Source organism: Marmota monax, unplaced genomic scaffold (assembly GCF_021218885.2).
Source record: "Marmota monax isolate L192 unplaced genomic scaffold, Marmota_monax_Labrador192_F-V1.1 WCK01_AAM20220418_F8-fsc00061, whole genome shotgun sequence".
Classification (NCBI taxonomy): Eukaryota; Metazoa; Chordata; class Mammalia; order Rodentia; family Sciuridae; genus Marmota; species Marmota monax.
This window is the reverse complement of record NW_026695230.1, coordinates 6,052,546-6,075,028: the sequence shown is the minus strand read 5'-3', so window position 1 is coordinate 6,075,028 and position 22,483 is coordinate 6,052,546. Positions and strand designations below refer to the sequence as shown.

General features: G+C 46.0%; 1 protein-coding gene across 1 annotated transcript; it reads right to left on the bottom strand.

The window, feature by feature from the left end:
• Positions 1–13,137: 13,137 nt before the first annotated feature.
• On the bottom strand, positions 13,138–17,131 carry Dbx1 (developing brain homeobox 1). The gene is made up of 4 exons (XM_046437977.1): positions 16,765–17,131; positions 16,031–16,132; positions 13,967–14,169; positions 13,138–13,500 (listed from the first exon to the last, which is right to left on the bottom strand). Exons 1-4 carry the CDS (start codon positions 17,129–17,131, stop codon positions 13,138–13,140), a joined length of 1,035 nt encoding a protein of 344 aa, XP_046293933.1.
• Positions 17,132–22,483: the final 5,352 nt, after the last annotated feature.

The window sequence follows — 22,483 nt, the reverse complement described above, 5'->3', positions numbered from 1 at the left end:
GACACCCCCTCTAGCCTGTGTGTCCTCTTTCTCTCCTCTCTCCCTCCCCTCCCTTCATAGAGTATCTAAAAAGGATTGGACATGACCCTGGCAGGATAGAGCTTAGTTCTTTTCCCTCTACCATGTGATTGGAAAATGAAGCTACCCTCCTTGTAAAGAGAACAGGAAAAGGAACTAACCTGAGGTAGGCATCTTCCTAAACCAAGTGATGCATGTGCTCTGAGTATCAAGTGTGTGGGGATGGCATCATCATCTGCAACATATGTGACTACGGGCTTGGACAGGGTCTCACTAGTCAGGGACAGAGGAAGGATTTGAACCCAGTACCAATTCAATTCCAAAGCCTGGGGGTCTTTCTCCTGCACCAACTGGCCCCTCCATCAGTAGCTGCTCACGTCAGGACCTCAGAGGCATTCCACGTCAGCCCCGCAGGTGAGGCCCAGAAGGGATTCCTACACTTAAGGGAGGAAACTGAGGCTCAGAGAGGGAAGGAAATTGTCTCAGAACACACCTTGGGCTAATGGTGCTGCCCAAGCAAAAACCAGGTCCCCAGTTTCCTTCTTCCTTTCAACTAGGGATGTGGTGAGGCAAACAGAGTCTAGAGCTGAATCAGGGGCTTCCTTTCAGCAAGCTGTGACCCTGGGCAAGTGGCCTGACTCTCTGCACTTCAGTTTGCTCGTCTGCAAAATGAATGAGACATTTCCACCTGTGGTAGATGCTGTAAGTGTCCTTCTCAGCCCCCACCCCTTCTTGCTTCCTGATTTTGTGCAGGTTTCCATCCCTTGTAGAGGTGACCCTGGCCTTTGCCATCAGCCTGAAGACGATGCAGTGGTGAGGAGAGAACAGCCAAGGAATGGAGCTGGACCCTTGCTCCTGACGAGCTCCTGATGTCCACTACAGGAGTCCAGCTAACCCCGGACTTCCAGGGAAAGGGGGTGATGCCTGGAGTCCTCTTGAGCCAACCTTCCTGTCACTAGCCCTGGAACTCACCTGCCAGATTCACAACCTGACGGAGATGCCACCTGCCAGGATAACCCTGTAAGTCCCTGAGGAGGACAGTGTCCAGCAATGAAGGGTCACTAGGAGCCCGTCCTACCACTCTTCTGTTGTCCCCACTGACACTTCAGCCAGGGCTCATGGCCACAGCCATGCAGTAGAGATGCTGGCAGAGACTCGAGCTCTGGAGCTATCCACCAGGGCTTAAATCATAGTCCTTCCGCTTACTAGAGGTGACCCTGGTGTAATATTTCAGAGCCTCCATGTCCCCACCTTTAAGATAAAGGTAATCCCTACTTCTTCGAGTTATTTTGAGGATTAAATGAATTATGATATGTGAATCCCTGAGAATGGTGTGTGGCACATGATAAGCTCAATAACTCGGTCTGCAAACCTAATCATATCTGTTTTTAAAGGGTTGCTGAGCTCTTGCCAGGCTGGAATGTATTTCTGACTTCCTGCCCTGTGAAGCCAGGGGGGTTGTCTGTGATGGGACTGTGGCTAGAGGACCTGGTTCATGAAATTGTGGTGTGACCTTGAGGGACTCATTCTTAAATCTCTGGGCTTAGAATGAGTCAGCTGTGAAGCAAAGCAACATGCCACTGAGATCTCTTGACCTGCCGGTCTCTGTTGCTCACTGGACTTGTTTGGGCCCCTTTTTCATCCTGATGTGGGTCCCCGTGTCATGCCAATGCTGGAGCTCCGTGGGTGTCTTTGGATTCAGTGGACATCTCTAGACCTCTTGGCTCTGGGCACTGAGCCAACTATTGGAATCCTTCTTCCTCTTTCTATCTGGCAGATGTTGAAAGAAGTCAGGGTCAGGGCAACCTGTTTTCATGCTCTGTTGTCTGTTATCTCCATCTTGAAATCCTCCCTCATTTTTGAACAAGGAGTCAGTCTGTACTGGGCCTGGCAGATGATGGAGTAGATCCCAGTTTTTGTTCATACATCTGAGTCCCCGAGTCATGTGCCCCCATTCATTGAGCCAGGGGTGGGGGATAATCAGCTTCACTCCTGACCACATAGACCAAAAGAAGGGGAAAGCTGGCTTGCTGAAGGAAAATTGAACCACTGTGATCAGAAGGAGGGAATGGTTACCACAGAGACATGGGAGTGGGAAAGTTTCACATGGTGCAGTCCTAAGCTCTTCCTTACCTGGAGCAGAGCCTGGTGGGTCCATGGGGCACCATGCACTGTGGTGGCAGCAGCCCTGCTCTCCTGCAGGCCCTGACTCCAGCAACCCTGACAGCACCCCTGCAACAGGAGCATCATGAACCCTGTTCTAAGAAGGGAAAAAGAGCGTGAGTCTCATCTTCCTGTGTCGTGAGAAGCAGCTAAGGAGCCCCTGGCCCACTCCCTCCCCCCGGGTTCTGTGTTCTCTGCAATCCTCGGCATGGTCATCTGTCATGACCTGTTTACCTGTGTGTCCTCATTGTAGATGGTGAGCTGGAACCTGGCTAATTCCTCCCTGTGGTTCTAGTGCTTAGAATCCAACTGGGCTCCTCCTATCAGTAAATGCAGAGGGACAGAGAAGAAAGCAAGGAATCTCCCAGGCTGAAAGGGCTCAGTATTAGGCAGGAAAAGGAGGGAGTGAGGAAGAGGAAGTTGAGTGCAAGGAGGTGCAGGAAGGTCCACTCCACTGTGATGCATGGCAGGATCAGGAGTGTCACCAGCCAGCCAGCTGTGTGTAAAATGGACACCAGAACAGAGTGCAGTGGAGTAGAGTCTTGGCTTTACTTTGTAGGTGTATTGACGGTAATAGCACTGATGGAGAAATTCTGATACCATTTTGTGTATAGGCTGAAAGAACGATCAAGGCTTACTGTCGGAGAAAATGTCCGTTTATTGAGGAACAGCTCTGCATATTTATAGAGCGGGGGCGGTTTGACAGTTATGACAGTTTAATGGTTGAACGGTTTGACAGTTGGCTGGGGTGCTTTCTGATTGGTGGGTAAGGATCATGTGGGCCAGCAGGGCTCACCATTGGACGGCTCTTCTTGGGGGATGGGGAAGTTAGTCTTTGGAGCCAGGCGACTCCCAACATAGGCTAGAGCAAATCTATTGTTTAGGGGAATAATGGTTGTCATACTCTGTGAGAGAGGGTAGAAAAATGTGGAAAAGTTAGCAAAAGAAGAACCTGTGTTGTGCATAAAAGTGGAGATCATCCATCTCTTCCCCCCTGCCCCAAAATCTGGGCATAGAAACAATAATATCATACTACAAATAAACACACTTAGCAACCAGTTCTTGTTTTTTAAATACTATTCCCTAACTTAAAAGCAAAAACCTTGAGCTTCTTGGCCTATTTCCAGGTGTGGAGCAGAGTATTCTGAGGCAAGCCTGGAATATCTTTTGGGTCAGAAAGCATGAAAGTGCTTCAAAAACTGAAGGAGACATGTCCAATACACAGGAGCCACCTTGAAGGGTTGTCCACTGGCTAAATCTGAGATAGCTGAGCACTGAGTAAATGATGGTGAGAATGTATCATAGTAGTGTCATAGCTTAACTGAAAAAAAGGAGAATCCATGGGTCCATAGTGACAAACAAAAGTAGAGGTGCCACCGTGCTGGGGCATGCTGCTCTGCCCTAGACCTCTGTCTTTCCCTGGGCAGGCACAAAGGGGACCATTTGAGAAGAGTCATTGAGAAGAATGGGCAAGACAGAAGCTGGAAAGGCTCAGTTCTGCGGGATTTGATGAAGTTGAGGCTGCTTGGTGAGAGGGGAGGTGTTGCCAAATGAGAACACGTCTCTCTTCCCTGCTGCAGATTAGCCAAGGACTCAAAAACTGGTGGCTTCAAGTCCTGCTGTGACGCACAGATATTTGTGTTCACTGATTTTTCTTCTTTTTTTCAATTGGGAAAATTGCACTTGAGCTTTAGATTTCTAGCTTCCTTTAAAAACTAGGTAACCTGGCCTATATCCCCAAATGGGAACCGGGGGCTAGAGCCAGCAGCAACAGCTCCATTCAGAGGGGCCCCATCCTCATACTCACCAGAGCCACCAGGTCGCCTTCACCCTGCCTGGCCCCTGGGGGTATTAGCATGTATGAGCAATGGTTTAAACCATGCTGCCTCTGAGAATGAGTGACCATCTTGAGGAGCCCGGTGTGAGTGTGTGTGTATGGCAGTGTCTGATTGGCCAACAGGACAACTAAGCGAATAAAGAGGTGAGTCCCTTGTGTACTTGTGAAGAGGGGATCTGGAGGGACTCTTCCTGGACTTCACCCAAGGATTTGGTGCATCCAAGTCCTCTCTGGTACTGGAACCCCCCAGTTCCCTCCCCCCCCCCCACTTATCTTATGGCTGCCTCTCTTTGACCTTGCATTGCAAGGGCACAGTGGGATAATCATGTGAAACAGGAAGAGAAGGAGATAAAACCAGAAGAAGACCATTCCTAGATCTATGAACTGGAATTCTCCAGGAAGGTGGTAGAGGCTTCCTGGGTAATACTTGAGGGAAGCATTTTTGAAGGCAGCCCAAATATGATAATAGGGTATGCAAGGTTAGGAACTGGGAGAAGGATTTCAGCCTTTACATGAAGCAGAAGGCACCAGTGATTGTCTACTCAATAGCCATCCTCCCCTTCTGACTAACAAAATCCTAATTTTTTTCAGACAGTAATATGCCCAAACACAGAAAATAAACTGTGATTGGGTTAAGCCAATTATGGTAGCTCCTTTGCTTTAATTAGTCCAGGCACAGCGTGAATCCAGTTCTGCCCCATAAGATATTTGAGCTATCTGCTGGAGGATTCTGGGGGAATTTTCCTTAAAGATTAAAGTCCTTCTTGCTTCCTGTTCTCATTGCTGCCACTTGATGAGGCTGTACTTGGAGCTGCAGTCACCATCTTGCCAACATCAGACACTGAGCTCTGAAGCCAGCCTGTGCTGGGGAAGGATGAAGACAGTGTGGGTCTCAGCGTGAACTTGTTGAATGACAAATCATGTTCTCCTGTACCTGTGGACTTAGAAGGATAGTTTTCTTAGAATACGAACCTTGGCATTACTGACATCATGAAAGAAAGGAACAATAAGATATTCAGACACAGAGCAGGCACTCAATAAATACTTTTTAAATGAAGAACTCTGACTTTAAGTTTAAAAATCTTGATTCAAGCACCATGTCCCTGATGACAGGCTGTGCTGCATCAGGAAAGTCAAGCAGCCTTTCTGAGCTTGTGTGGAGCATAGGGATAAAGAGAACTGCCCTGATTGTCTTATGAGGTTGTGACAATCAAATGACATAATGTAAGATCAAATTATAAAACTCTGAACAAGTGCAAGGGGTTAATTTGCTATAGTGGAATGGAAAACATGAGAATTTAGCTCACCCAGTTATACAAGACCTTCTTTGTTAAATGTGGATAAGTGAAATTGGCCTCCGTCTGTTCGAGGCCTGTTTTTTTTTTTTTTGTTGTTGTTGTTTGTTTGTTTGTTTTGCTTTGTTTTGTTTTCTTGTTCATTATCTCCTGTAACTGTGGACTTAGAAGGATAGTTTTCTTGGAATACAAACCTTGGCACTACTGACATCACCAGACCCCACAAATGAGCCCTTTTGACTTGAGAATGAGGAGTTTAGTGGCAGCTGCTAGTTGAAACGAAACTTTTTACCCCGAACAATCAAAACCCAGCTCTCTTGCCCCTTGATGTGATCTGCTTAGCTTGTTGTTAGTGATTGCTAGGGTGTGGTATTGACAGAAAAGTTTAGCAAAATGTAGGGGTAGCCTGTCCTTTCACAGGGGATGGCTGTGTGGTGTAAATAATCCTCTTTTAATCACAGTTCAAACATGGTCCTAAAACAAGATGTTTGTGCCAAAAGAAATTCCAGGAGGCATTACCCAGATGGTGGGGGTGTGTGCGTGGAGCAGGGATGAGCCAGTTAAGTAATAGAACCATCAGCCCCCTCCCCCCGCGGGTGTGCATCTTTGTTGTGTTAGATTACCCAAGAGTGAATCCAAACTTCATTTCTCCCTTTAATAAGCACCTTATTCTAGTTTTCTTGCTTTTTAAACTATAAAGGACATGGTCGTATTTTCTCCTTACAGCATCTAAGCAAACACATATGGATTTTAAAGGTGATTTATTTGGGGATCATTTTAGATTTCCAGAAAAGCTGCTAAAATGTCACAAGGTGTTCCCTATGTGTCACCCAACTTCCTTAATATTGACATCTTACGTTAGGGCAGATCATGTCCTCACAGCTGATACACCACTATTGTGGCATTATTAACTCAAGTCCACACTTCATCCACATAGCCTTAGTTTTTACCTAATCTTTTTTTCTATTACAGGATCTAGATGGGATACCATGTTGCATTTAGTCAGGCTTCTTTTTGTATCAGCAACAAAAAAGTCTCCCTACCCCCAACCCCATTTAAAAGTAAAACCATCAAGTTAAAGTTTAGGAAATTTTTTTGTTGGTTTGTTTTTTATTTTGTTTGGAGAGAATAAAAGTTGCAGACCTATGTTGCCAAGAAAACCATTTCTAAGTTTAATTGATATTGTCTTTCCAAGCTTGAATGTGTGACTCTAGCTCTTTGCCCTCAGTTAATGGAGGATGTGCTCAAATTTCCCCTCTGAGTAACTGGGGGAAAGTGCTCAGTTTTAGTTTCCCATTCTATCACACACAGATGTTGATATCTCCATGCAGGGTTATAGTAGAAGTTAGATACAAACTAAATTAAAACATCAGCACAGCAGAAAATACTATGATGTAATAATAATAGCCTTTGTTGTTATTCTTCTATATTGAAGGAAACAGGCATTTGGGTTATGTTTTATTTAGGGGTCACTTGTTTCAATCTTCCATTGCCTCTGAGTAAAAGCATCTACAATATTACCATCCACAAATATATCCGAGCAACATCCTTCCCTGTTTTATTTTTTTGCCTTTTTTGAAACAATACGGTATATGATTTATTTTTCCTGACTTCTAAAAATCATACTATCCTTTGAGGCTTTGGAACTTTCTCCACAAAGTCTTCCATGATGTTCTCATTGCTGATGAAAAGGGATGAGTTTTCAAGCCAGGGAAAATCAGGAAGACCTCTGAGTCTGTTTGCATATCTTCAAACTGGAATCTCAAAGAGCCACGGTGTGCATTAAAGAAAATGGTGCATATAAAATACTAATGCCAGTGTCTAGCACATAGCACATTCCTCCAAAAAGATAACAGTTTTTCTTTTTGATAGTGGTTGTGAAACTGGAAAGAAGAACAGGAAATCTATGAAGGACAGTCATACAGTCACAGGTCTTGGTGGTTAATTGATTGTATGGGGTGGAGGAGGGAGGGTCAGGAGTGGCATTAGTTCCTAACTTTCCAGCAAGAGAGAGGAAGACATTCAATGGAGTTAGGGAAATGTTCAATGTCTGGATGGACTGTTGAAACTAGAAGACATGGCATTTTGTCCTGGGCATTTGGAATTTAGCAAATTTTTGGGACATCCTGAGACAGATTTCCAAAGGTGGTTTTTCATCTGGGTCAGGAGCTGAGAAGAACAATCTTTCAGTGGTCGATTGGCATTCACCATTGTATAAATGTTACCTGAAACCAGAGAGGAGAAACTCACCCACAGCTCATAGTGAAAGGAGCAGCCGGGCAAAGGGTAGAAGCTTGAGGGACATCAGCACTTTAGGGAAATATAGGGAGTGAGGAGTCCAGGCAGAGATGCAGACCTCTTGAAGAGGCTGAGACATAAGGCAATGGCGAGAGGTGAGTTGAAGAGGAAAGTGTTGGGTATGTTAGAGGAAGAGTTGACCATGTTTAAATGCTGATGGGAAGGTGTCAATGAGAAGGATGGATGGAAGGAAGGTATTCTGGAAAGGAAGAGAAGAGCTAAGAGGAGGGAGGGACATGAAGACCTGTGGAAAGCACCTGTGTGGTTGCAGCTAAATTTTTGGGTGCAGTGGTTGGAATTTGGCCTGATAGCTTCCTTTCTTCTCTCCCCTTAGTAAAGTAGTATATATGTTTAGATAAGTGTTTCTCAGAGTGGCACCTGGGAACCCCTGGGAGTCCCCAGGTCCCTTCCAGATTTATACAACAGTGTCTTCCACAAACTACATGTGTGATGATGTCACTGTCTGTAGCTGCTTATAGAATGTGTGCTCACATGTTCTTGTGTTTCCTAGAATTTTCTAAGATTTATGTGCACTTTTGGAGATTAACTCATTTTTTTTCTTGGTGCTCCTACTTATTTTCTTCAGTTATACCTGCTATAACATCGGTGACCCCCATCATCTTATAAATGGTTATTTTGAAATCCCCAAGTTTTCTTTGAATCTATGCAGAAACACAAGAAGTATACTTTGTGGTCTTGTTTAGCACTGATGTTTAATTTTTTTTTGGACAATGTTCACACTTCAAGATTTTACCAACAAAAGCTGTAATTTTAGAATTTTATATTTTATTTTAAAGAAAAGATTTTTTTGTCATATATTTTTCTTGTATTTAAGAATGAATTGCTGGGCTTGGTGGTAAATGCCTGTAATCCTAGAAACTCTGGAGGCTGAGGCAGGAGGATTGTAAGTTCAAGGCCCAAAGCAACTTAGTGAGACCCTGTCTCAAAATGAAAAATCAAAAGGGCTGGGGATGTGGCTCATTGGTTAAATATCCTGGGTTCAATTTCCAGTACCAAAAGAAAAAAAAAAGAGATGGATTGTTGGCTTTTAAAAAGGAGACAAGAAGACTCACTTTTTTTACCCTGTAACTATACTGTCTACTTCTAATGGTAATTTTTTTTTGTACTAGGGATTAAACTCAGGGGTGCTTTATCAATGAGCTACATCCCCAGGTGTTTTTATATTTTATTTTGAGACAGATTCTCCCTAAGTTGCTGAAGCTGGCCTTGAACTTATGATCCTCCTCTCTCAACCTCCCAATTCACTGGGATTGCAGGTGTGTGAGCACCTGACTAATGGTAATAATTTTTTAAAAAGATGAAAATGATATATTGAAGAGTTCTCTGATTCATGAAAGGGAGAAATAATTATTAAAAACTGGATAAAAACTGTTAATAAGAAAGAAGATATGTATGTCAAAAGTTATCTTTTCCATAACTTTATTAATATTAATAATTTACCTTAATTTTCTTACACAAGGCACCATATTTGGATAGTATTATTCTTCCATTTATGCAGTGATTTTTTTTATTTCAAGCACTGGGGATTGAACCCAGAATCTGACACGAGTTAAACAACCGTTCTACTGCTGAACTCTATCCCCAGCCCTTTACTGAGACCAATCAGCCCTTTGAGACCAATCATTCAAAGTTTAAAGGAAGGAATTGAACTTTTAAAACACAAACATGGTGCATTCTTTAAATATTTAAAAATTGCTAAAACTTTCAGAGTTAAAATGAAAGAGCCACTACAGCTCTTTGTTGTCATGCTACATTGATAACTGAGAGAGTAAGAAAGCCCTGAATAGTCTCATTACTGGATACCTACTGGAAGAAAGTCGGTAGAGAAGTCATGATGGTGCTATTTTCCAGTGATATAGGAACTCATCTAAAACTTAGTTAATAAATCATCTACAAATACATAGAGATTGTCCGTCCTCTTTGAAAATGGACAAATGCATAGAGATGCCTGGACTTCTTCTTTTGCTTGTATCCATTTAGAATTTGTACTAATCATCAAAGAAGGTTATTTTATGTGACTGACAACAAACACAAGGGTTGTTCATTTCAAGTATGGAGTGTCTTTTTAAATCTGGTGCTTTATTCTGGAACAACTGTATTGATGTTTTTATTGATAGTGCAAAAGCAATGGTCAGTACAATCACTCACAACCTTTAAATAAATCAAGGCAGTGGCACCAAAGTTTATTTGTGGTCATTAGAGTGTCTGCAACTCCCTACCACCACTCATGACCACACAAGGCCTATTTCACTTAAAAATGTGCTCAATAAAGCAGTAAAAGTAATTGATGATATTCAGTTTTAACCTTAAGTGTTTAACATATAATCCTTTAAATATTCTGTATGATGAAATGAGAAATGTGCAAAAAAATGCTTCTGCTGCATACTTAAGACTTTTATGATGCGATGGGTGGTGATATTAACAAATATGACGTTTGATGATATATGAAGAGGGTCAAAATTCATTCATTTTGAATGAATATTTTACCCCTGTATAGTTTTGCAACATGATCTTCTGGTTATGTGAAGGATATTGGGTTGCTTCTTCTGCCTGGCTGAAGTGAATGATGCTGCAGTGAACACTAGGTGTCTGCAGGGTACTTGGGCTCCAGATATTGACACAACTCCATCCCCATGCCGAAAATGGTTTTTGATTGCAAATTCACTACCCGATTGAGTGAACAGGGAGGGAGAGGTGGTCACTTCTGGTCAGCCTCCCAGCTCTAGATCTCTCAGAAACAGCAGAGGGAAGCTGAAAATAGACCAAAAATCTCTTAGAGCAGAGAGTTCCCTGTCTGAAAAGAAGACTCAAACTTGCATTGAATGCTAACCATGTGTTGAGGAGGAAATTGGGGGAAGTTTCTTGAATTATAATCATGAAAATAGTGACAATGTTATTTTCTGCACCTTCTCAGGATAACGTGAATTTTAAGGAATCCCAGGGGCCAGGGATGTGGCTCAGTGGTAGACAGCTTGCCTTTTATGTACTAGGCCCTGGGTTCAATCCACAACACCATCAAAATAAATAAAGGAAAAAACCCAACTCTGCCATGTTAAGGCAAAAGCTCAGCAGGAGACCTTAGTAAGGAAGAGATTTGTATTGTTTTAAAAGAGGGTTAATTTATGTAGATTATATTCACATTTCCACTATAATACAAACTTTCTAAATTCAAGCTTGAATTTAGATAAAAACAGGTTTTTTTTTTTTTTCACTGTTGGGTTTTAGGTTAGGATCACAAAGAAAAATGGGTCTGTGTGGCTGATGTGACAGAGACCAATCTCTCAAGGAGCATAAAAGTCCCCTTCCCCAGACTGTAACCTGGTGTTCTTTACTCCCTAGATTGCTGATTAAATAAATCATCCCTGCTGAAAGCTAGTCTTTAAGGAAATATTATTTCACTTGTGGACTGACTACAGAGTCTATTATTCCATGATTGTAGTTGACATTCCTAATAAAACTAGTCATACACAGAAGGCAATGATTCACCTGGGCGTGGTGAATGATGCTGCAGTGAACACCAGGTGTCTTCAGGGTACTTGGGCTCCAGATGTTGATTCACACCTGTAATCCTAGAGGCTGAGGCAGGAGGATTTCGAGTTCAAAGCCAGCCCGGCAAAAGCAAGGTGCTAAGCAACTCAGTGAGACCCTGTCTCTAAATAAAATACAAAATAGGGATGGAGATGTGGCTCAGTGTTTGAGTGCCCCTGAGTTCAATCCCCAGTACCAAAAAATGAAAAAAGGCAATGATTCAAAACCAATTTTGAAGTTTTCCTAGGAAATACACCTTCAAAGAGGAAAAGTATTGTATATTTGAACCATTAGACTGACTTGCATTGACTTCATTTAGCCCATCATTTCAACCTTAGAGAAAGGGAATATTACTGAAAACTCAACTTTCTTGTTACACTTTTCTGGAGCTATTTTCCTTGTCACATGATAAGTATGGTTATTTTATAATACAGCAAAGCAGAAAATCACTGGACTAAGAGCCAGAAATAGGTTAAATAGTTATTATTGTTGTTATTATTATTTAACCAGGGATTGAACCAGGGACACTTAACCACTGAGCCATGTCCCCAGCCCGTTTATTTTTGTTTTTTATTTTGAGACAGGGTCTTGCTTAAATGCTGAGGCTGGTTTTGAACTTGCAATCCTCCTCCCTCGGCCTCCCAAACCACTGTGATTACAGGCATGCCCCACCAGGTCTGGCCCAAAATAGGTTCTAATTCCGGCATGGCTATTTACTAACTGGGTGGTTTTGGACAAGTGCCCCCCCCCCCCACTCTTAGCTTACCTTCTATAAAACCCAGCACTTGGACTAGTCCATTTCTTTCAGCTCTCACATTCTGTGAATTAATTACATCACTTGGTCATTGTGTCCATTCTACTTTTTATTTGGTATCTGTTCATTTGATACATATTTACATATATAAAATCTGTACATAGTAAAATACAAAATAAGTATTTCTTTATAAGTTATATGATTAAACAGCTACCTTTTTTTAAAGTTGGAAAACCCATTGCAAAAAAAAAAAAAGAGAGAGGGAGAGATATCTATCTAGTCCTTTATAGCATTCACAATAACCTTGGTATAAAATATCCATACAAAACATATGTACAAAATAGTGTACAGTTCATAGAAGCTGTGCAAAGACAGCAATGTTCAGTTAAAAAAAAAAGGAAAAAAAAAAACATCAAAGAGGCTTATGGATATCACTGTCTGTGCACATCATACCCAGGAACTCTGCAGCCCAGTGACACCTCTCCAGAAATAATAAAAGGGCACAAGGCAGAGTGCTTGGTGCATATATTATGGATGTACAAATTTAAAAGAAAAAGCATTAAAACACACATAACAAAATACAGAATCTTCCCCCACTTTGGAGAATTCATTTCTTTCCCTCATAGAGCACTTGGAAATAAAAGACTCAATATTTTCATTTCCCTTAGTCAGAGGCACATTCTTTTTTGAAATTCTTGTGCTTTCTAAGAAAACTACTAAGGGAAGAGTGGTGGGAGTGGGGGGTCACGCCCCTTCAGGAGGATCGAGGCCCTTGCTACTTAGCACGGAGAAGTGAGGGGATCTTGGAATTAGTTATGCGCTTGGTGTTTGGACCCCTAACTCAGCTTCCTCTTTTATGAAAAGATTTTCCTACTGTAAAGGGCTGGGTAGCTAAAGAGCAGCAAGGCCGGGTTCACAATTCACTCCAATTCACTCCAGGCTGTGGGAGTGGAAACCTCACCTCCCTCCAGTATTGGATAAGCAAGATGGAATGAAGCCCTGTAGAAAAGTTAAGACTGGGATCTGAATTTCTGTGGGGAGGCTGTTTGGAGGTGGTGTAGAGGAAGGAAATGTCTCTTTGGGACAACAGAAGGAGCAGTAGCACCTGGATGAGGTGATGGTTCTGCAGCCCGGACCACAGCATTGCAGGCAGATAGGATCCCACCTCTTCAATTTCAAAGCACTTAGAAATGGTACAGGGATGGGGTCGAGAGGGGGCAATTCTAGGACACGGTGATTTCCTCTTCCTCCTCAACCTCCTCATCCTCCTCGGAGTCTGAGAAGTCCGAAGGTTTGCCAGGGCTAGTAGAGTGCGCTGGGGAAGCCGGCAGTGGCCCTTGGAGTCGCGGATCCCGCACGTGCCGGGGGTCGGGAGGCACGTGGTAGGCCAGGCGGTGACGGGGGCTGCCAAGGCGCTCGTCCTCCTCCTCGTCGTCCCCGTGGCCCTTCTGGCCCACGTCGCTAAGGTCCGGGTGCGGATTGAGTTTGGTGGGAAGGGTCTGTTCACGGCAGCCCCCGCTAGATAGGAGTTCGCGCTCCTTGGAGTTCCTCCATTTCATGCGTCGGTTTTGGAACCAGATTTTCACCTGGGGCACCGGGGCAAGCGAGAAGCTGGGTCAGTGGTGGGGGGGTGGGGGCGAGGGATGCGCGCGAGGGAGGTTGCCAGCAGGGCGCACAGGGAGGACCCGGGAGGGCTCTCTTTCTCCGCCTCGCCCTCTTCCCTTCCCACTCCCCGAAGTGATTTCCGACAGGTTACAGCATTTGCTCCACACCCACCCTGACAGCCCGTCTCTCTTGCCCCATCCTCTGGCACCTAGCCCAGATGGACGGGGGTGGGGGACTCTGGGCCTAGACAGATGGATCCAGGGTTGGGAGCGAGCGGTCCTGGGGAGCCTGGGGGAGCCAGCTCCTGCACTTATTGCTTCCCGGGCCTCATTTCTCCCAGTTGCACTTTTTCCTAAGCACTTTCAGAGATCCCTCCCAATTGATTGACACGGGGGGCGGGGAGGGGGGTGATCGCGGGCAAAGCGGCTGTGGAGAGACTGCCCTCACCTGCGAGTCCTTCAAGCCCAACTTGGCCGCCAGCTTCTTGCGGTCAGGCTTGCTAATGTACTTCTGCTTCTGGAACATCTTCTCAAGCGCCTTGCGCTGCACGTCGGAGAACACGGCTCGGCGCAGCATGCCCCTGCGAGGCTTTCCTCGAGCCGCCAGCGGCCAGGAAAAGGTCCCGGGGATTGGCACGACGCTAGAGGACGCTGCAGGGTGGAAAGGCGGCGAGTGAGTGGCGGGTGTCCCTCTGGGACTGGTTAGAGTCCGCCCCTCCTTCGCGGTTTTCCCTGTGTTGTTCTCTCTCAACCCTTCGTCTCTTTAAAGCACTCCTTTTTCTCCCCCTGGAGAATAGGCCAGGAACCTACAAACCTGCAAGAGTGAAAGGCTCTTTCCGCCCAAATAGCTTTCCCTTTCAACCGTGCAAACCCGGATTAAGAAAAACCACGAAAACAGACCTGTTGCTTTTTTCCATTCAAAGATCTCAGGGAAACAAACCTGCGTAGACCCGTTAAAATAGCAACAGAAAGAATAAATTACAAAAATAAAATATCCAGCTGAGGCCACTCACTTTCTTCCCTAAGCTTGTATCATCTTGGTGGCTTTTTGCATTCTTTAGATGAAAATGAAGTACTTTGCTGGTGTAACAGAAAAGGGAAAATCCGCCTTGGATTTTTTTTTGTTGTTGTTGTTGAAAAATCCAATCAGTATTCATCTTTTTTATATTAATCTTTCCTCCCCTCCCCCACAAAATGTAAAGAATTCGGCCCGAATACATGAAAAGTGGCAGCTAATTAGCACATTGACCGCTTCCCAATGGGTATTGGCATGATAAAAAGAAGGAGAGTTTCGCTTTAAGGGAGAAAAAAAGAAAAACAAAAAGAAACAGAGACTCTAATGAAGCGTGAATGGTAATTGTGTAGTAATGAACTAACAGAAAAAGACTGTGGACAAGCAGCGAAAGCCATATATTACTGGGACAAAAGAGATTTACACTTTCAAACTAAACACAACTGCAGGCCAAGACCATTGGGAGAATACTGATGGCAGAGGCTTCTCTTCCCCGAATCGTTCTCATTAAATGGACATGAAAAGCTATTTATAAAGCTCGGGTTGTTTTTGTTAGAGCATTGAGATGAGTGAGAAAGGGAGCAAATTCCATTATCAGCAGGAGCATGAATGTTTGGAGGGGTGCGTTTGGTGAATTTTCCCTCTTTAAAAAAATCAATTGCACGTTTCTTTTGCAGATATTTGGAAGTGCTGTCCTGGTTTTACCATCCCCCACCATGCTCAGTCTTCTCCCTGGTCTCCTCTGAGTTTTGACCAGTTGCAGAGTATGAGCCATAGTGGAAAGTGTTAAGTGTTTCCCTTTAGATGGGGGCCCAATTTGGACCTGGCTGCAACGGTTTCTTGCTTTACAAGCTCAGCGCCCTTTAAAAAGATATGGCGGTGGGGGTTGGGAGGATATGAGAGGGGCTGGGAAATCAGGTTGGAAATAGATGGTGGGGGTAGGAGGAGGATCTAGCCTCCCTCCCCTTGGGCGACCCCCGCCATCCCACACAAGAGGGCACCCCATGTGGTCTTGTGAAAAGCCCAAGTCCTGAATGAATCTTAAAGAGAAATTAGCCCCGGCTGGTAGGTGTCTCTCGACGGCGTGGAGGGGCTAGGGCCGGTCTGTGTGTGGCTGCCCGGAGGAGCTGACCAATTGGTCATGGTGCTGAAACCTTTGTGGAGAATCGTGGCCAAGTGCACTGACTCTGTGGGAAAACGGCGGCGTGAAGGGATGCCAACAGCTCCTCTCCAGGAAGGGAACCGCCTCAAATTGGGACCATGACAATTCTTGCTAATTTGTAGAGCAGGGAATTGGTGCAAAGTGTCAAGCAGTCACTGCTTGTGCTAAATAGGGCATCAAATTGGCGCGACGGATTCGTGAATGTTGTATGCCTCGCAACCTCTGAACCAGAGCGTAACCCCGAGGGGTGGACGGAGAAATATGGCTTCGGGGCAGGGAGCGACGGGCCAGGGCTGGGGCGACGCCCAGCCTTGCAGAAGGAAGGGAAAGAGACCAACCTGGGAAATAAGAAGATCTGATGAAAGGTTGGAAGGAGCCTTCAAAGTAGGGAAAGGCGAACGTCTTGGGAGGGAGGCTCTGGAGCAAGGTGGGGGATGTCTCTGGGAGAGAGAAGAGGAGAATTTGATTATGGTACAGCACATCGAATACGTAATATGATTAACACTTCGGTTAATTTCAAAAGGCATCTTTTAAAATGTATTGGTAGTAAAATAAATCTTTCTAACATTATTTCATCTGGGAGAAATCCTTCCTTTCCCGCTAAAATAATACTCTGCACCCCCCACCTCTCGCTCATTCTCAGTCCTAGACATTAAGAGGTAGGACTGGAGGAAGGAAGAAAGGAATTGCAGACCAAAATACTAGCTAGCTAATCCAATAAGCATATCATCTTGGGTTAAAAAAAAAAAAAAAAAAAAAGCCTGTTTTCTAGAAGTTCGAGGACAGGAACGCAGACGCCACGGGGCGTGCACTCTGAGGTGTAGCGCCAGATAACTGCGCGCTCTGCGACTGCAACTGCTCAAGTTTGTTCAGAGGGTGGGCCGAGGCTTTTCTTCCAGGAATTATCTGAACCTAACTTGCATATTGCCCGACGAGGGTGGATCGGGATACCTGCATACCGACGTGCATTGGTGAATGCGCGGTACTCGCTTCATAAAAGAAACTAAGGCCTGACGGACTCTGCGAATGCCTAGCACCTGGACAGGGCCCTCAGCGTTCCACCTTCACTTACCTGTTCTGGGCGCCGAGGAGAGGATGGCATTCACCCCAAACTTCAGAAACGTGGGCTCGCTGGCAGGGGAGAGGGTAGTCTGCGGAGAACTGCCCCTCCGGCTGCCGGGACCCGGGGAGCCCAGGTCCGAAGTCCCAGAGTCAGGAACCGCTGCTGGGGCCCCTTGCCTGGGCGGGGACATGCTAGCTGTGGGCACGCTGCGGGGCAGGTAGGCGGGGGGCCGGCTGATGCGGATCAGATCTTCCACTAGGAAGCTAGTGTGCCCGGAAAATGCCGACTGAAGGGACTGGGGCAGCGTCAGGGTGGGCGTGGGCCGCAGGAGGCTAGGATACCCCGCCGGGGGCGCGAGGAGCCCCGGGAACATCATGGTAGGTGTGGGGCGGGAGAAATAACCCTTCTTCCAGTGGCCGAGGGTAAAAGCCTCGCGTCCCGCCCCTCCCGTTCTCGAGGAGCCCTCTCTTGGGCTTAGCAAATGTCTTCAAGTAAGGATCCCACTTGGGCGTCTGCGAGTCCTCCGTAGTCCTCCCGTCGAGGTGATGGTTTTATAGTGGCTCGCTTGCTAACGCGCTTTGAAAAGTGACAGCTCTGACAATGAAGTTCAACAAAGTTCTCCACTCAAGCTTCATTCGTTGGAGGCTCTGGGCTCTCTGATTGGCGCAGAGGTGCAATTTATGATTGGATTAGTCTTCATAAGCATGGCCAGCACAATGGGCCGGCAACAAAGGCCCTAGCGCATCAATTCTGCATATCGACCGCCTCTTTGCAATACAGTGTGCAACCAAAGCTCTTGCCTGGGGTTTTTGTTCGGAAGCAACACCCGGGCTAATTAAATGCCTATTTAGAAGTTTCAGATGACATCTTGCCTCATAGAAAAGGAATTATTTAAAGAATGCACTAAATTTATTTGCAGCTCCCCTGCTGAGTCTGGAAAATAAATCAATAAATATTCATAGAAATGCATCTCCAGGCTATCAGTAAAATAACTCTCTCCCGTGTGTATGTGTGTGTGTGTGTGTGTGTAATGGAAAAATTTAAGTCCGTGAACATGAAAATATACCACTCTCCCATATCAAGTCCTGTCAATCCAGCTAAACATAAAGCAGATGTGAGGGATGGGTTAAATCACTGCTAGAAGTTCCACTGTAACAACCCAGAGAGACTTGGAAATCGAGGCTTTTGGGGATATTAGATGTGTCCATAAATGTTGAGGAGTTCTTGATTTGGGTCATTTCATTCTGGGAGACTAGTTGAGTTTGAGAGTTGGTGGGCGCCTGAGTCCTAAAACAAGTCTGCTGCAAACTCCCAGCAACTTGGAAAATTATTTCAAACGAAGCTTCTCTGAAAGGAACCCCCAAGCTCACTTGGGAGGAGGAGGAGGAGGAGGAGGAGGAGGAGGAGGAGGAGGAAGGGAGGGAGGGAGGGAGAGAGAGAGAGAGAGAGAGAGAGAGAGAGAGAGAGAGAGAGAGAGAGAGCATGATACCAAGGCTGGGCAGCAAAGTTCTACTGGCAAAAGGTTTATGCCTGCCAGAAGCTACCTTGGGCAAGGTGACCCCAACACTGGCCTTCTTCCAACCTCAAGGAGCTCTCTGCAGTTTGAGTTGAAATTCATGGCCAGACCATGAAGTGGGAGGGTCCAGAAGTCATTCAGAGAGCGCCCTAACTATTGAGGAAGACTTAACTTGGCCTCAGTTTTGTAGCTTAATTAACTGCAACATACAAACATACAAATGAGTGAAAAGCCGAGGGAAGTATGCAGTTCCCAAGACTGTTGGTCCACACCAGAAAGCCTCTCCTAAATTTGGCAACTTAGAGAATCCTGGCGACAATCCCTTTACTTTCTCTGGGTTGGGACAGAGGTGGCAATGAGCCTCCATTCTCCTATTTGTCTGCTCCACGAGATAACAGATGTGTTAAATGTCCCATTCATTTCTTTAGTGTGGCTGAACCTCCCCAAAGAGAAGTGTGCAGCCCTGCCAGGCTGCCTTGATCCTATTAACCATGAACTAACTGTCACCTTCAGCTGGTTTTCCTTTTTGCTTTTTAACACAAAGCCTTCTCAAAAAAATCTTATTAACCAGCTTTATTTCTCTCGATGGTTTTGTTCAGGGTGTTTTGTGTTGATGATCTCCATGTCGCTGCTTTAACCATTCAATAAAAGTGCATCTGCGATTTATATCACATTAAACCAGAAACGTAGCCTGCTAAAGCTCTCCCTTGATTCAAATTAAAAAGTTATTTCGGGCAGGGCTCTGGAGACGAATTAATGCCTGAAGATGATGTAAGTTTTGAGCCCTAGACTGCTTTTGGAGGAGTACTGGCCCGGCAAGCAGGGATAGGGGGTGAAAACCAATCAGGAAAGGAACAACTTTTAAATAAGTGGCCATTTAAACGCACAGAGTACATTGGAGGCTCCTGGAAACCAAACAGGGAGATCTCTCCAAGAACGTGCAGGGTTCCTTTTTGAAGTTTTGCAATAAAATAGTTGAGGGAAGTCTAAACTATTTTAAACACCTGTGCTTTAACCTTGCCACAAGACAAAGTTCTATGGCCAAAGAATCTGTCTTCTCCCTCCCTCCCTGCTTCCTTTAGGCCTCCGGACAGCCCCCAGTTCTCTGCTCAAGCACATGCTCTCCCCCACCCCCTTCTCTTCCCCTTCCTCTTCCTCCTAGTCTTCCTTTTCTCTCCCGCCCCCCTCCATACTCATCCACCTCCCCGCCGCGCCACCCCCCTCCCGCCCCCGCAGTCTAAAGGCCTGGAGCAGTAGTTGCCAGTTGCAGGAAGGGACTTGGGTGGCTCCAGGTGCTGGAGTCCCCCTGTCCATAAGGCACTTGCCCAGACTTTCGGATGATCGTAACAAAGTTCATATTTGCAGAAATTAGTTTGGGTTTTGTTAGGGGGAAAGGAAAGGACTTGAGGTCATCCTGGGGCCTTCGTAGTGCCCCCCCCCCTTCCCTAGGCCTCCTCCCCCGCTGGGACATTTCCCTGGCTGTAGTTTTTGCAGTTATTATCCGGTCGGTTGACACGCTCCATACCCCCCTGCACACATACACAGGCCATTCTGCCTCATTATAGACTAACTGCTGCTAACTTCTCTGCTTTTAAAAGGCAGCCCTGACATTTTTTGGAAGGTGGGTCAACCCCTTGCTGCGATCCACGTGGACCCGCTTCCTGCAGTCAGACGACATGGCCTCCTAAAGAATTTCTAAGGCGCCATAGAGGAAAGCTCAGGGCGGGGGCGAGAGCTGGCCGCCTGTGAAAAGGCAAAAATAAATCCCAAGGAAGCAAGAAATCGAAGGAAAGGATCTTACTTTAAGTGATCTCCTTGAACGCGTCTTTTCAAACTCCGCGATAGCCCGAGCGGCTGCGCGGCGTGGCGGCTGCGGCTAAGACCTGTGACTAATGCCGTTTGACCTGAGCCCAGGGGTTTTTGTGCGTCCTGCCATTCATTGTAATGTCGTTATCTTCAAGTTTATTTCGGAGAAATCACTCGCGTTCTTTATCCCAAGCTGGGCTTTCTGCTTATTTCTCTTTCAAGGGGAAAGAAGACAGGAGAGGAAAAGAGAATTGCGGACCCTGGTTTGGGGTGAGGTCCTTGTCTACGCCACTGAGGCGACTGCTAGCTGCGGGAGGCGGTAGCAGATCCGGCCCCGGGCGTCCAGGGCCTAAAGCTGCCAGATCTTTCCTGGGACGGAAGGAACCCATCCTGAGGGTTTCTTTCTCCCCGAGGCAGTGGAGAGCCAGGGTGTCCCAGACCCACCTCCCGCAACAGCCTGCGCAACAGCACTGCGCTCTCCAGTGTGGGCGGACCCGGTAGCGCCGAGGGGAAGCTCAGGCCCCAGAGCGAGGCGAAGTACCCTCCAAAGTAGAGTGGCATGAACTTCCTGGCTCTCCGAAAGATGGAGAGTCTCCATTTCGGAATCGTTGGGACCGTGAGGCTGTCTTTTGCAAGCTGCGGACCCGCACGCTTTGGCGGTCGGCTGGGAAGCAGCGAGCACAGTGAAAGTGCGCTTGGCAAGACTGGCGGGACCCGAGGTGGCAGGGAAAAGCGCCTGCTGCCCGGCTCCTCTGGTCCAGGGATGGGGGACTGGGAGAGGGAGCTGACCCGCCAGGCAGAGGAGGAGGCAGCAAGGCGCTGCTGAAAGAGCTTTCCTGCCGCCCCAGCCTCTCTATTAAGACAACTCTAAGGGGTTCACCTTTAGAATAGGCCACAAGGAGCTACCGGCTGCCCCAGCCCTTTCTAGCGTTTCCCCCCTCACCCCCATCCCTTTCACACTCACTCCCCTCTTTTTCCTTGAAAATCCTTCTATTGTGCCAATCAAGCAGATGGTTTGCAGGAAATATAGCTTGGCCTCGCTGACCGAAACTAATTTTAACTAGCTTTCCAAGCCTGAAACGTTTGTTTTGCTCTTACAAAATAGCCCCCAAAACAGCTGGCAAGGGTGAATTAAACCCATTAAAGACACATTTATAAGAAATTATATTCACATAGATTGCCTGAACCCCCTTGTGCAGCCTAAGAGAGATGAGCGCATTCAAATGAAAATGTCGGCGAACGCGCCCCTCCTTAATGTAGCCTGAAAGTCTCAAAACATTTTACTAAATAGATTAACTTGACTATTGTCTTGCATCACATTTATCAGCTTCATTAAGTGAATAGCTGAACAAATATATTACGCATGCATGAAAAGCTCTTTTTCCAGGGGCCTCATTGTGTCCTCAGCCCTGACAGGTGGTTAACTGTGTGTTGTGTTTTTTTGTGGGTTTTTTGTGTTTTCTTTCTTTCTTCTTCTTTTTTAACCCGAAGAAAGAGGATCTCTGCAGAGCGCCCTGGCACAGTGCTGGCTTGGTGGGTCCCCTTGGACCCTTCAGTGATATTAACACCCAGAGTGTTGGGTGATGGTGATCTTAGCCCATTCAAGATAATCAAAATTAAATATTGGTGGGCAGGGCCTCGAGTGCTATTTCTTTCCACCGTCCCCACCCCCTTGTCTAGGAAATTAATTTCATATTACTTCTTTTCAAAGCTGCATAACCTCCCTCTCTCCTTGAAAATGAATTACCTCGCTTTTCCTTGTTTGACGGGCTCTGCAGACTGCGGGATTAGATAGCCTTTTCACTCTTATTGGATCCATTTCACTTAACTGTGTGTCTTTAGGGAAAGTCCTTGTCTTCTGGGCTTCAGTATTCTGTGGCCTTGTGGGTAAAATGAGGGGTTACCCTAGGGGGCTCTTTCAGCTCTGACCTTCTAATGTTTTAATTTTAAAAAAAAATTAATGGGGTGCTGAGAATCAAATCCAGGGCCTCACAGGAGGCTAGACAAGTACTTTGACACTGAGCTACATCCCCAACCACATGACCTTCTAAAGTTTTAGAACACTCAGCTCTTTGTTGCCTTACCATGGGCCCCAGCAGCTCCCAGCCTCTGGACCCAGGGTAACAACCAATATGACAACATTTCCAGGTGCAATTGTGGAGGGAAGAAATTCTGGAAGGTTAGGGCAGATCAGCTCTTCCTAGAAGGACTACATGGACTTGTCTTCTGCTTCTAATCTCAGGATCCACTTGGTAGGAGAATAAAAGTCCTGAGGTCACCAGCCCTGGCATCCTACCTTGTGTGCATTCTATTCTGCCTACTGCTCCTCTGCGGTCCTTGTGCCATCACAAGTAGGTGAAAGCAGGAGAGCATCTGCTCCGGCTCATTCCCCTGGTTCTGGGTCTC